The following is a 14073-nucleotide window of genomic DNA, read 5'->3' on the forward strand; positions in this document are numbered from 1 at the left end:
CACACACACACACACACACACACACACACACACACACACATACACACTAATAAAAAAAAAGAAACTGGCAGGATCCCAAGAAAGGCAATGGTAGTCACTAGTGATGCTTCCGTCAGCACCTTCTGTGCAGAGTGGGATGTGGGGTATTTGGGGACTGTGCAGTTGGTAGCTTTTTTGTAAATCTAAAGTTGGTCCCAAATAAAAAGTTTTTTTTCTCCTTTTTCTTAAATTTAACTTGTCATAAAGTTTTTATATACAGTTGGTATGCATTGTAACATGATATTAAAAGTTAATCAAGTTTGTCTAAAATGTTAACCTGGGGTCTGGGGAGATGGCTTAGTGGAATAAGCGCTTCCCTGGCAAGCACAAGGGCCTGAGTTCAATCCCCAGTTCCACAAAAAAATAAATAAATGAATAAGTAATGTGTTAACTTGGCAGCGCAGCACATTTGACATTATTACCACATGAAAAGGGAAATCAAATGGATTTACAGGAACTTTCGGCCATTTCAATTCTGAAATGGTTGAATATCCACCCTTTCAAACCAAATTCATCTGAGAAAAATGTTTCCAGAATATATCATTTAGACTTTCCATATTATCTCACAATTTTTTTCTTGAAAAGTTATTTAAAAACCACTGTTTGATTAAAAAAATTAAGATGTGTCATGTATGTGTACTAGTTCCCTGTGGTGAATGTAGTCACTAGTATGAACGTGTACTAATAAAAATAAAAATTTAAAAACAATGTAAACCATTGTTTGGACAGGGAGAGACGCTCATGAGGGATGGGTGAGAGGTGCTGGGGATTGTTGGTGCTTCTTGGAGTGTCCTAGGCTGGCGACCCCTCCACCCATGAATCGGGGCTCCCAGGGATGGGGACCAAGGCTTCTTCAGGGGCTTGCATGTTCTGGTCTCTCCCACACCCTTTGCTGCAGAGCCAGGCACTGAGGTGCGACCCTAGCCTGCCCCCAGGCTGAGATGCATGGGAGAGTACACAGGTGAGGGACCCTGGGGGAGCTATCCATGGAGGCTCAGCAGAGCGTGGTGCGGGTGTGTGGGGGTCTCAGCTGCTGGGAGCGGGGAAGGCCAGAGCCCTTCGTCCCTGAAGTCCTGTGTCTGTCTCACAAGGGCCACCTCCCCTCTGCTGCCACCAGGCCTGTGGCCCACTACTGGCACTTGATCCCAGCCCCACTGGGCCCCACCTGGCTGTTGTTAGAGAAGGCATACAGGGCCAGAGGCTTCTCCCGATGGTTGATGAAGTCGATGGCTTCGTCCAGGCTTCTCACAGTCATCAGGGGCAGGATGGGCCCGAAGACCTCCTCCTGCATCACCGGCTCCGTCTCCTGCACATCCACCAGCACTGTGGGTGCTGTGGGCACAGAGGTGGCTCAGCCTTGTGCAGTAGTTGGGACACCCCCTGCAGGCCAGAGAGTCCCAGGGTCTGACTTCCCAGGACACCAGGCCCAAAGTATCTGAGGATCTGAGCTCCTAGTTCTGCCCTCTAGGGATAGCATATGGGATGGACATCCTTTAAGTCACGTGTGAGGCCCCCATGGAGCATCCAAGCTCAACATTTCTGGAGCACTGGGACCAGAGTTTAGAATTAGGGAGTCATAGGCTTAGAATCACGGATCTGGAGCATTCGTGCCCTGGAATTGTGGCACTGAACCTGTGGACGCAGGCCAGGCTCTAGCAGCATGGACAGGTCTTAGCCAGGTGAGCTGTGGTGGGAGCGGGGGGGGGGGGGGGGCTCACCAATGTACAGATTGTTCTCCTCACTCTGACCACCAATGACCACGCGGCCACAGCGCAGCAGTCCCTGAAGCCGCTTGAAATGTTTCTGGCTGATGATACGGCCCAGATTGGGGGAGCTCCGGGGGTCGTCGCCATAGAAACGAGTGATGGCATTCTGCAAGGCCGGCACCAGCCGCTCCTGCATCTCCTGGCTGCACAGGACGTAATCAGGAGCCACGCAGGTCTGGCCGGTGTTGAAGTAGCGGAACCAAGCCAGGCGGTTGGCCACAGTCTGAGGGTCACAGTTGTCATCCACATAGCAGGGGTTCTTGCCCCCCAGCTCCAGGGTGACGGGCGTCAGGTGTTTGGCAGCAGCAGCCATGACAATCTTGCCTACACGAGGACTCCCTGGGGATGTAGAGAGAACCCAGAGTCACCCTGAGCAGGGGGGTGGCCTCACCCTGGAGACCCTACTCCTCCCTTGAGAGGTGGTTAAGGTAGCTGGGGCAGCCCTCACCTGGCTGTCCTTGCCATCCTGCCACGTTACAGGCAGTAAATCTGCTCATCTCGCCCCCAAAACGAGGCAAGCTCCAGCCAACGCAGTGTTTTCTCTTGAGCACCCTGTGTTCTCACCATTAACGAGCTCCCCAAGGACTTCATACATCAATTGATTCATTCATCCTTGAACTGACCTGTGACTTAAAGATCACCCTGGTTTTACAGATAAGGAAACAGGACTGAAGAAATCAGGTATGGGTTCATGGATGTGGCCTGGCAGCCAGCCTGCAACAGTCACCTTGCCGGTGCACCCTGGTGCTGAGCTCCTGGCCTAGCACCCCGGAGACCATGAGGTGCAGTGGTCGGGTGCACCGGGGCCTTCCCCACCCCTTATTTTCATCTGCAGGGACTGCTTGAGCTGTGGCTTCCCTGTCAAAAAGGGCTTTCCTGTGTGAGGTGCAGGCTCTGGAGAGCAGGACAGGGCTGGCATCCTCCTTACTCTGACACTGTTCAAGGTTGGAGGCCACCATGGGTATAGGCAGACTCTGGAAGTACCACCTCCTACGTCCTCAGCTCCAGAAACTGCATTCTGATCCTGCAGCCAGGCAGTGCGTGGGCCAGAGGTGCATGCACTAGGGCCATGGCAGATGACCACTGGGCTTGGGTACAGATGTGACTGGGCCAGCAACCCTGAGCAGAGCACTTTGGCCTTTCCTCACCCTGGCCCAGTCCCTCAGCCAACAGGGGACTGTGGGGACAAGCAAGGTTGCCAATACAACCCTGGGGGGAAGTAGTCAGCAAGAGTTCAGAAGTGCTCAGTTTCTGAGATTGTAGTTGGTGGAGGGCTGTGGTCCCAACACCCTTCCTAAGAGTTCAAGTCTGCTTCCAACCAGGGCCCCTGCCAACAGGGCCCCTCCCTGGCTGTCTGCCTTGTAGGCCAAGGGCAGGAACAAGATCCCCAGTGGCCTCACCTGTGAAGAAGATGTAGTCGAATCTGTGTTCCAGCAGCCGCGTTGTCTCCTCAGGTCCACCCAGTGCCACAGCAAAGCAACTCTGCAAAGCACACAGGCCAGGCCTCCCTCAGGGCCCCCTGGTAGAGCCCAGCCAGCAGCCTGACTTGCCTGGCCTCTGCTGCTCTCCTGCCTGGTGTGACCAGGGTTGCCCAGGCGCTAGGGGGCTGGGCAGGGCTAGGTATGTGTGGGGTGTGTGTGTGTGGGCAAATCTGAGGCTAGGCCCAGTGATTTGGCCAATGCCTCACTGCAGAAGAAGCAGCCCTGGAGCTGGGTCCCGGGGCCTCCCATACCACACAGGGCTGCACAGCCCATAGGCCTAGCCGGATCCTGCTCTGTGGGCCCACAGCACTACTCACCTGGTCCAGGTAGCGGGGCAGCACCTGGGCCAAGATCTTCTCAATGCTCTTGCTGATCTCTGACGGCTTCAGCATCACACAGTTCCCTGCAGGCAGCACAGTGAGACATTGGGCAGTGGCGGCTCCATGTTTGTACCCTGCCAGTCAGGCTGAAGCCTCACCCATTTTCAGACAACAGATTCAGCTCAGAGGTGAGGTGGATGCTGGGCCACACAGGAGCACCCAGAACCAGCTCTCCCATGTCCTCCTTGGCTCTGTGTGGCTCAGGTCAGAGGAGGGGGACATGGAGGATCCCCTCTCACCTGCTGCGATGGCCCCCACCAGGGGCACCAGGATCAGGTTCAGGGGGTAGTTCCAGGGGGCGATGATGAGCACCAGGCCGAAGGGCTCCTTCCGGATGAAGGCTGAGTCTAGCTGCGTGGCCTGGGCCAAGAGCCAGGGTGAACAGTGAGAGGCGTCCAGAGAAGCCATCCCGAGGAAGCAAACAGTCCTGGAAGCCACTGGCCAGCCCTGTCCCCTGAGCCACTCACCAGGTTCTTGGGCACCTTCTGGTCCTTCATCCAGGCCCGAAGGTTCCTGAGGGCCAAGTCCACCTCGCTCTGGCTAATGGCGATCTCAGACACCTCTGACTCAAAGGCTGACTGTGGGAAGGGGTCCCAGGTCAGCAGGTGGCCGGAGCATGGGCGGCACAGCCTCCCCAGCAGGGCCCATCCCTCACTCACAAATGCTCAATGAGGGCCTCAGCACATGTGCTGTTCCTTTACCAGGGATGCATTAGAGACCCAAACAAATGGAGGAACTTGCCTTGTGGGGCTGGCTAAGGGGTGGCGACCGTGTATGAGAACACTGACAGCTGTGTGGCCATGACAAGTGCTACGGAAAGAGTAGAGCCTGAGTGTGTGCGGGGGTGCACAGGGCGTGTGGACATGTGCATCTGCTCCATTTTGTGCAAGGTAGTCAATACTTGGAGAAAGGCAGGGAGGGAGCCTTGTATGGTGGAGGTGGAGTATGCGGGGCAGCGATCCCAGCAGGTCCAAAGGCTCGGAGGCTGGCAAGGCCCGCCTGTCCTCTCAGCTCAGAGCAAGGGGTGAGGTGATGGGGCTAAGCCCTGCCACCCAGAGTGGGGACAGGATCAAGCTTGGCTTCTGTACGACCCACTGTGTGGCTGCCAAGGCCTGCTGTGTTTACCCACCTACAGGGGACATGGCACACAGCCATGCTAGGGTAAATCTTGTCAGTTCCCACAGCCCAAGGACCAGGGGTGACTGTCAGGTTTCCAGAGCAGGAGTGGGAAGACAAATCTATAGGGATGCTGGTTTGATCTCTACCAGCTGGTGTACCCTGTTCCCGTTCCAGGAGGCACCATCCTTAGGGTGCCTGCCTGGGTCACAGCCATTACAATGCAGCTGTCCTCTATGGGCGGAGGGGCCTGAGGGCTGAGGGCTGCTGGGAAGCCCCATTGAGCAGATGAAGGCCAGGGATGAGGGTGCCCTGTGCAGGGTCACTCTGCAAACCAGTGGCAAGACCAGGGCCAGAGGACAATGCCACATTCACTTGCACTTCTTGGTGGCTTGGCCTGGTCCAAGCCGGACTTCATTTGTGTCTACAGAGGCTCCTTCCCTACTGGCCTGCCAGTCTGCCCCTCATATGCCAGGGCCTGAATGGGATGTGAGCTGGTATGAGCTGGTTTCGAGATCAGTGTGGTACAGCTTAGCATCACAATTCTGGGAGAACACACTACTTTGAGCCAAGTTCAAAACATGACTCTGGGGCTGGTGAGATGGCTCAGTGGTCTAAAGCACCAACTTAGAACAAGCTCAGCAAAGCACAGGGACCGCGGTTCAATCCCCCAGCACCACATGCCAGCCAGCCCCGCCCCCTGGTGGGCTGAGCTGGCCACACACACACACACACACACACACACACACACGCACAAATAAATAAATTAAAAAATTAAAAAAAAAAAAAAAAAAAACATGACTCTGCCCCTCCTGGCTATGTGTCATCACTGGGCAAGAATATGTCCTCTCTGAGCCTCCCCAACACAGTAAGAAGGGCTGGCACAGCTTAACTGAGAATGTGGGTGGCAGAGGCTGCCCACTGGGGGGTGGGGACAGTGGACTGCTGAGGTCGAGGGAGGGACTGATTGAATTTTCTGGGCTATTGCTTCCTTTGTGAGGCCAGGGCTGTGGAGTCAGGATAAGAAAGCAGAATCGAAATCTGAGCTGCAAGGGGAAAGGGACCAGATAGCCCAGTTGGTTGGGCGTTGGCTCCACACCAACAGGGCAGACAGGGCAGTCTGTCCCCAGGGAGCCCGCTGGGCCTGTAGAAGCTCTGTGCCCTGAGGCCTTTGAGGCAACAGCAGTGAACACTTTTGTCCAGAGCAGAAAAGTCCCAGGGTTCACTGTGCTGCTGCAGGGGTCAAGCAGTGACCTTGCCAGGGAGGGCTTGGGGGATGGCTGTGGGGAAAAGTGTTTTGGGGGACTCTGTCCCAACTGCTGCTGGACCTGGAGAGGCTGAGCCCTCCAGCTCTCATCTTTCACCTCTGTTCCCTCCAGCTCCCCTGCCGTCTGGGGCTCCTTAAGCACCCTTGCCTCAGGGCCTTTGCAACAAGCCTCCCTATCCTCCATATCTCTGCTTTAATGTCCCCTTCACAGGGAAATTTCCTCTCCCACACAAAAGCCAGTGCCCCCACACACCCTGGGAGCACCTCTGTGGCACTGTCACCTCCCAATACACTGTGACTGTGCTGACTATTGGAGTGTCTTGCCAAGATGGGGATTTTGGTTACTTCTCTGTGTGTCCCTGAGCCTAGGCCTGAGCCGGGTGCACAGCAGGTGCTCCATGCAGTTGACTGGAGGAAGCAGGCTAGAGTTCTGGCCAGGGAAGGAGCTGGGACCTGCCAGGCTATTAGTTCCCCTTCCTGGAGGACAAGCCTCTCCCTGTCCCCTTTGTTCCTGGTCTTCTACCCCTACCCAGTGCACCCTCCCTCCATCCTTAGCCCCAGTCACCTTCTGCAGGTCCTGGGCCAGAGCATCCTGCAGCTGCTGCTTGTTTTCCCGGAGAAAGCGGCCCAGGCCCTCCAGCTGCGCCACCCGGAATGCGGCCGGCCGTGTCCGTCCTGAGCTGAAGGCCTCCCGCAGCCGCTGCACTGTGTTCTCGAAGGCATCCATCCTGCCAGATGGGCAGAGTGAGTTGGTTGGGTGCAGAGTGCACCCACCTTTGGGAACACTCTGCAGCTGCCCCAGGGCCTGCAGCAGCCCTGCCCCTGCCATCCTCATATGGCTCACAGTCCCACAGGGCCCCCAGAAACCCCGTGGACCAGGTGTTGCCCTAAAGTCCTGACCCATGGGACACACTACGGCCCTCAGACCACTCCCTCTGTCAAGGGAGCTCCAGGCTGCAGGATGGGATGTGGCTTGGGACAGACCCCAGGACCCCAGGCTGGGCAGGCAGGCCAGGGACACATATCTCCCACTGTGACACCACCTTGCCTGGTGTGTCCACCATGCAGCCTCACCCAGCCAGTGCAAGAGTATGGTAAGCAAAGGAAATGCCACCAGCTGCACGAGACCACCACTTTGGACCATGCCAGGCTCACGATCTCTGTGTTCCCCTGCACGTCTGTCCTCCCCAGCACTGAGGTTGAAGGAGGCCAGGTGACTGGTGGTATTCTAGACAGCTGGGTTAGGCAGAAGTGTCATAGGCAGTCAGACAGGGCTGGGCCCTCAAGGGTCAGTAGAAAAGATGAGAACACAGTACAATTGTGGCTGGAGGTGCATCTGTTGGAGAGCAGACCTCAAGATAAAGATGGAAGGGGCCGGGGAGATGGCTCAGTGGAATAAGCACTTCCCTGGCAAGCGCAAGGGCCTGAGTTCAATCCCCGGTTCCGCAAAAAAAAAAAAAAAGAAAGAAAAAAAAAAAAGATAAAGATGGAATTACATGGCCTATGTGCCTCCCTGAGGAAAAGGAGGAGTGGTAATACCTGGTCCAATAAAGTCTAGATAGACATCAGTCACCTTGGTGGGTGACAAAGACCCCAGGATTCATCCCTTCCTGAGAAGTTCTTTGTTCTGTGTACACTTGCTGTATGACCTGATTCCCCGTTAGATCAATATCACCTAAGCAGCTATCCTTGCAGTCTTATTGGTTGATCGCAGCTTTAGCCCACATTGTACCCACCTTGTGATTTTGCTCTGTAAGACTGCTTTTGAGAAGTGGGCTGCTTGGCCACCCCATCAGGTCCCCTCCTGTCTCTCTCTTTTTTAAAAAATTTTAGTGTGTGTGTGTGTGTGTGTGTGTGTGTGTGTGGCCAGCTCAGCCCACCAGGGGGCGGGGCTGGCTGGCATGTGGTGGTGGGGGATTGAACCTCGTCCCCGTGCTTTGCTAAGCTTGTTCTAAGTAGGTGCTTTAGACCACTGAGCCATCTCACCAGCCCCACCCCTCCTGTCTCTTGATAAAATTTCCTACTCCTGACTTTTGTTATTCCTTAGAATTCATCCTTTAATTTTATAAAGTATGGGACATCCAGCAGGTTATGAGTTGCATTTACTTCCCCTATGTAACCTAAGGGGCCTGTATCAGGGGCCACTGAGAGGCCTGGGTGACCTTGGGCAGCGGTCCTTCTTGTACCTCTACTCCCCATAGGACGAAGAACACCTCTGGCCTCTGGAGGCCCTGCCCCACATGCCAGCCCAGGCTGTGGCGTTTAGAGGAGAAAATGACAGTGCGGGAAGAGGACCAGGGCAGTCATGTCTCCATGCTGTCACCAGTTAGGGCTGGCAGGCAGGATAGGGGCCTGACATTCCCCTGGGCTCCATCTGTTTACTTGAGGCTCCGCAGAGGAACACTGTAACACACTCTGTGCTCAGCCTGGTGCCAAAGACCCGTGGGGATCCTGACCTCGTTCCCTCTCTGCCTGTCTTCTCTTTGGCTCTGAGGATGGCTGTTGCCTCCTCCAGGCAGCCCCTTCCCTGACTGCTCTCATCCGCCCGCTCTCACAGTGGTCCTTCGGCTGTGCTCCCTCTGCCCTGGCAATATATCTATATCTATATCTGTATCTGTATCTGTATCTGTATCTGTATCTGTATCTGTATCTGTATCTGTATCTGTGTCTGTGTCTGTGTCTGTGTCTGTGTCTGTGTCTGTGTCTGTGTCTGTGTCTGTGTCTGTATCTGTATCTGTATCTGTATCTGTATCTGTGTGTGTGTGTGTGTGTGTGTGTGTGTGTGTGTACATGCTCAGTTACTCTCCATGTAACTCCACTGCACTCCAGGGCAGCAATCTGTTGTCACATAGCTGTCCTGAGTGGTGACCCCACCCTTACCCTCAGGATGCCTGTTCCAAAGTGGCCAAGAGCAGGTTTGGAGCTCTAGGCTGCCCTAGCTCCGAGCCCAGTGGGCCGAGCTGACCCTGTAGATCTCCTGTTCTGACCTGGACGGACTGTGCAATTAGCTCAGCACAGGACAGGGCCTGGCCCCAAGAGGCAGCTGGGAGCAGAAGTGGGCACAGCCCTGCCAGCCTCCAGCACCACCAGGCTGGGATCCTGCCTGTACCTTTTAGAGGCTATGCGATCCTAGGCAAAGCCCTGGCTGCCCCTGCCTCCATTTCCTGGTCCCTAGCTCTGCTGGGGATCCCACAGCATAAGGCTGCACAAAGTACTTGGCACTGTGCTCACAGAAAGCTCAGGTGAGGTCAGCAACAGTTATTTTACTAAGGAGTCTACAAATATTTGCTCTCCTGGCCTTTCTCTCTGGCTCTCACCTCCAACTGCCACTGATAGAGCCAAGGTAGACCAGGCCTGCCCCTCCCACTTCTCATCAGGGGCTCTGCAGAACCCACAAAAATGTAAAGCTCGAAGTAGGACAGAGGCCTGGGAACAGGGTAGCTGTGCAGGGCAGAAGGTTCCAGCAGTTGCTCCTAGCAACAGTGAGGACAATGCTCCCGGCACCAGGGGGCCACAGCCTGGCCCAGCTGAGAGAGTGCCCATCAGGCAGTGGGGACAGGCAGGACCCCAGCAAGCAGAGGAGCAAAGGCTGGATCAGACCACTGTGGGCTTTGATCTCACAGAAGAGCTGAGCAACTATTGTGGGTGCGAAGCCCAGGGGATCCTGGTGCTCACGCTCTGGCTGGGCACCGGCCCTGCTCCCTTCAGACATCTCGCACTTGAGCACCACGCTAGCTCAGCAAGGGGCCATCATTCTCCCAGTGGAAGGAGGTAGAAACAGGAGAAGACAAGTTGCTTGCCTGAGGCCACCCAGCTCCTTCAGAGTGCATACTCCAGACCCAGAGGATCAGAGGCTGTCCTTGCAGTCTGGCCACAGTCCCCTGGGGAAGGGACATCTGTGGGCTTGGACCCCAGGTCCGTCATCTCAGGGCAGGGAGGTGGCCAGCAGGAGGGAAAAGGTGCACTGCAGTCCCTCGGACCCATCTCAACCTCATTCCTGCCAATTCCCATGGGGCAGGACTTGCAGGTGGCCCAGGGTCTCTACAAGGGTGGGGCATAGGGCTGGCAGGAGCTGTCACATCCTTTGATGGTGAGAAGATGGTCCTGTTTCCCTGAGGGCCAGGCCAGCACCATGAACTTGAGGAGTATTCTAAAAATAATAATCAGGCAAGCTGGGTGTGGTGGCACACACCTGTGATCCTAGCAATCTGGGGTGCTGAAGCAGGGGGATGGACAGTTCCAGGTTAGCTTGGGCAATTTAATGAGACTGTCTCAAAAATAAAAAGGGCTGGGGATGTAGCTCAGTTGTACCCTTCCCCCTGTCAAATTATAATATCCAAGCCTTGACTCTGCCAGGTGCTGGGTCAGTGTGGGCACTGACACTGGGTGACAGACTAGAGAAGGGAGAAGGAGGAGGTGGACGCCGGGATCTGCTGGCCCCGAAGACTCTTGGGTTTGATACTTTCAAGGCTGCTGCCCTGTGCCCTACCAGACTCCTGCCAGGAGGGAGGGAAGGAGCAGGAAGCTCATCTGTGCTTTTTTCCTTAGCCCAAGTCCTTATCTTAAGTGTTGCCTTCTTTATTTTTTTGGATACTGAGAATCAAACTTAGGATTTCACACTTGCCCGGCAGGCGCTGTGCTGTTGAGCTATATCCCTGGCCTACCCCTGTTGCCTTTGAAGAGTCCCAGCCAGTATGGTGTGGTGCAGGAGTGTAATGACCTGCCTTCAAACCCCAGCAACTATGATTACTAGCTGCAGTATCTTGGGCAGATCTTGGGGCCTCAGTTTTTCTATCTGTGAAAGGAGGGCAGTACCGATAAGCACCCCACTGTTACAGGGATGTGAATCAAGCTTCAGAGTGCTTATATTGGGGCAGAGCTTGATCACTGTGCCTCTGAGTGGTTGAGACTCAGACAGATGGTGAAGGACAGATGTCCTAGAGGGGAATTGGGGTGAAGACCCCTGGGTTGGGGCCCCAAGAGACCTTGATGCCAGGGAATGGGACACCAACTTGAGACCCAGGTGGGGCAAGGATGTGGTGACAGAGGTACGTGAACATGTGGTCCCAAGGCCTGGGGACACTCATCAGGGAGACCAGAGGTGCACACACTGGGTCAGCCTGACAAGCCCCACTCCCAGGGTCTCCAACTCCAACCCCCTGCCCTTTTGCCTGAACCTGGGGTTCACAGAGTCTCTCAGGCTCTGGCCTGCAGCCTTCCCTCATAGGGTCCCTGGGGAGCTGGCCCAAGGCACCCTTAAGCTATGGACTGAGCCAACCCTGCCTTACCCCCATGGGCAGGCTGCTTCACACCTCCAAGATCCCAGAGTCCCTCCTCGAGGCAGGGCAGTTCCCTAGTCCCTTCCTCCCTGGGCTCTGGCATTGCCAAGAAGAGTCTTTCCTGAGCTTCTCTGTGTCTCCCTGCTAGCAGCCAGTACCCTCTTCGGCCCTCCCTCTCCTTGCCTTCCACCTCCGGTTTCTTCTTCCCCTTTCTCCCCCAGGAAAGGCGGGTGAGCTGAGCAGGACAGCTCAGACTGCACGGGTGTGTGCGACTGCACTGCGTGGCTAAGCCTGCTCGGATGCCAGCTAGCCGGAGCAGCTGAGCTGGGTCCTGGCCCCTACTAACAGATGCAGCCCCAGCCTCCCCAGGATACGGTACCTGGACCCTGTCAAAGTGCTGTCCTTCTGGCCGTCCCTGCTTTCCCCGGGGACTAAGGTTATGAAATGTCCAACCCAGCCAGCCCATGGGGCGGGGCCGCCTTGGCTTGGTGCCGCCCTGGTCTGATGCCTGACCTCGGCTCAGGGCCAGCTAGAGGCTGCAGGCTGAGATATTGCCACCACTTCCTTTGGGGGCCTGGCTCACAGAGAAGAAGCCAGGGCCCAGAGAGGTCTGGTGCTAACCAGGCCACACAGCAGGTCTGAGCTCTGAGCCCAGGGCAGTGGCAGAGTACCAAAAGCCAGGCTTTTCTTTGAGGCATTGCCTATTCTGAGCCTTAATTTTCCCTCTCTGCAATAGGAAGAGATCAGAGCCAGCAAAGCTGGATTTCAGGAATGCAACCTCAGGACCACACCAGCTGCTGCTTGTGACTCCAGGACCCTGAAGACCACCCCGTGCAGAGCACTCCCAAAGCCACACCTTACAAATGCAGAAAGGGGCCCAGGGAGAGGATAAGGCTTGCCCACCTGGGGTACGAGCGAGCAGCAGGGCTTTTTTTCTCCAGACCAGGATCTATCCTCACACATGTCCCCTCCATATCCTGAGGATAAATGTCACCCTCGATCTTCTAGGGCAGTGGTCATGGTGCTGTGTCATCGTGATGGCTCCCACAGTCCTGTCCCTTCTCGGGTGCAGAGCTATGCCCAGGGCCTGTTCCCTGCCTTGCCTGCACTCTGCCCTGGGCACACCTGTCGGAGCCAGCACAAAGGGGGTGATTCTAAGCAGCTGCTTGGAACAGACAGGCAGGTTATTGGGTTACAGGTGTTGAGAGGAACATCCTTTGTGCCACTGCCACCTCTTCAGTCACCCGCCCCGCTGTGCCCTGGGTCTGCCTGGAGGCACCTGGCCTGGGGCCTCTGGGCCGACCTTGCACCTGGGGATGCTCATCGTGGCCCCACCCCGCATGCCCCAGCCTACCTGGGAGGGCAGGAGGGGTCTTCTGGCTCAGCCTGTGCCTGCTTTGGCACCCCCGGAGGCCTTAGCTAGCTGGGGGAGGGCCAGGGCTAAGGGGCTGCAGAGGTCCCTGTCCTCTGTGTGGGATGGAGCCCCCAGTCGCCACCTGTCACGTGGCTCAGCATGTGACAGCCCTGCTCTGCTGCTGTCTGGAGCTGAGCCAGGCAGAAGCCAAGGCAGAGCGGGTGCCAGGCGGGGCTGGGCTGAGGCTGAGCCTGAAGCTGTCAGCTAGGAAGCAGGCCCAGAGAAGGAGAGCCACTGGTATAAGGCCACACAGCCAATCAGGGGCCTATCTGGGGAGGCTGTGGAGGGTAAAAAGGGTGCTAGAGAATCCTGAGGGTTCTCTCTTTGGCTAGAGGGCTGTTGGGAGATCCCCCTGCAGGGGCTGAACTTATTCTGAATTTAGGAACAGCCTGACAGAAGGCATTTAAGTCCCAGACATTAACAAAGGCCACGGAAAGGGAAATAAGCAAGGTGCCCAGTTCCAGATTTTGACTAGCATCCCGATCACTCACCTAGCTCCTGGCAGGTCCCAGAGACATGGCCAGCTAGTTTTGGGCTGTGTCTCTCACTACTTTAGACTGACACAGAAGCAATATTCTTTTTCTAGAAACCGACATAATCTCCTTTCGTCAGTGGTAAGGTGGTCTAGTCTCCTAAGGTTTTGTAGAGCCAAGGCTGCCAGTGAAACTAATTTGGGGGGATGACAATGCTCTGGACGAGTCAGACAGGGTTGTCAAGTCCTGAGATAACTTTTGGTAAGGGGAGGGTATCAGTCAGTGCTTTACTAAAAAAAAAAAAAAAATGTAACTCAAGATATACAAATGCTGGTGGCCTGTGGCTGTAATCCCAGCGCTTGGGAGGCTGAAAACAGGAGGATCACTATGAGTCCAATCTTCATAGTGAGACCCTACAGACCCTGCATTTTATTTTATTTTTATTTATTTATTTATTTATTTAGTGTGTGGCCAGCTCAGCCCACCAGGGGGCGGCGGGCTGGCCTGTGGTGCTGGGGGATTGAACCGAGGTCCCTGTGCTTTGCTTGAGCTTAGCTTGTTCTAAGTAGGTGCTTTAGACCACTGAGCCAACTGAGCCATCTCACTAGCCCAGACCCTGCATTTTATTTATTTATTTATTTATTTTTTTGGCAGAACTGGGGATTGAACTCAGGTCCTTGTGCTTGCCGGGGAAACACTTATTTCACTGAGCCATCTCCCCTGTTCCTTGACCCTGCATTTTAAATACATTTAAAAAAAAGATATGGGGCCAGGAAGATGGCTCAGTGGAATAAGCGCTTCCCTGGCAAGCGCAAGGGCCTGAGTTCAATCCCTGGTTTCGAAAAAAAAAAAAAAAAA

The 14073-nt window shown here is 55.3% G+C and overlaps 1 protein-coding gene across 2 annotated transcripts in view; it reads right to left on the reverse strand.

Annotated features, from left to right (window-relative positions):
• LOC101592113 (aldehyde dehydrogenase family 3 member B1) overlaps positions 1–12298 on the reverse strand; it is a 16085-nt gene extending 3787 nt beyond the window's left edge. Inside the window, exons 1-8 of one of the 2 annotated variants that reach the window (XM_004627133.2) lie at positions 12232–12298; positions 6615–6777; positions 4134–4244; positions 3906–4026; positions 3604–3689; positions 3206–3287; positions 1758–2144; positions 1205–1371 (exon numbers count right to left, since the gene is read on the reverse strand). In XM_004627133.2, coding sequence (XP_004627190.1) covers positions 1205–1371; positions 1758–2144; positions 3206–3287; positions 3604–3689; positions 3906–4026; positions 4134–4244; positions 6615–6776 — 1116 coding nt within the window. In that variant the 5' untranslated portion in view covers position 6777; positions 12232–12298. Of the gene's footprint in view, positions 1–1204; positions 1372–1757; positions 2145–3205; positions 3288–3603; positions 3690–3905; positions 4027–4133; positions 4245–6614; positions 6778–11707; positions 11790–12231 lie in introns of those variants that run through there. The other variant, XM_023710805.1, reaches the window with a different exon arrangement.
• Between the last annotated feature and the right edge of the window lie 1775 nt (positions 12299–14073).

This window comes from Octodon degus, unplaced genomic scaffold, assembly GCF_000260255.1.
Source record: "Octodon degus isolate 3935 unplaced genomic scaffold, OctDeg1.0 scaffold00018, whole genome shotgun sequence".
In the NCBI taxonomy this organism is placed as follows: Eukaryota; Metazoa; Chordata; class Mammalia; order Rodentia; family Octodontidae; genus Octodon; species Octodon degus.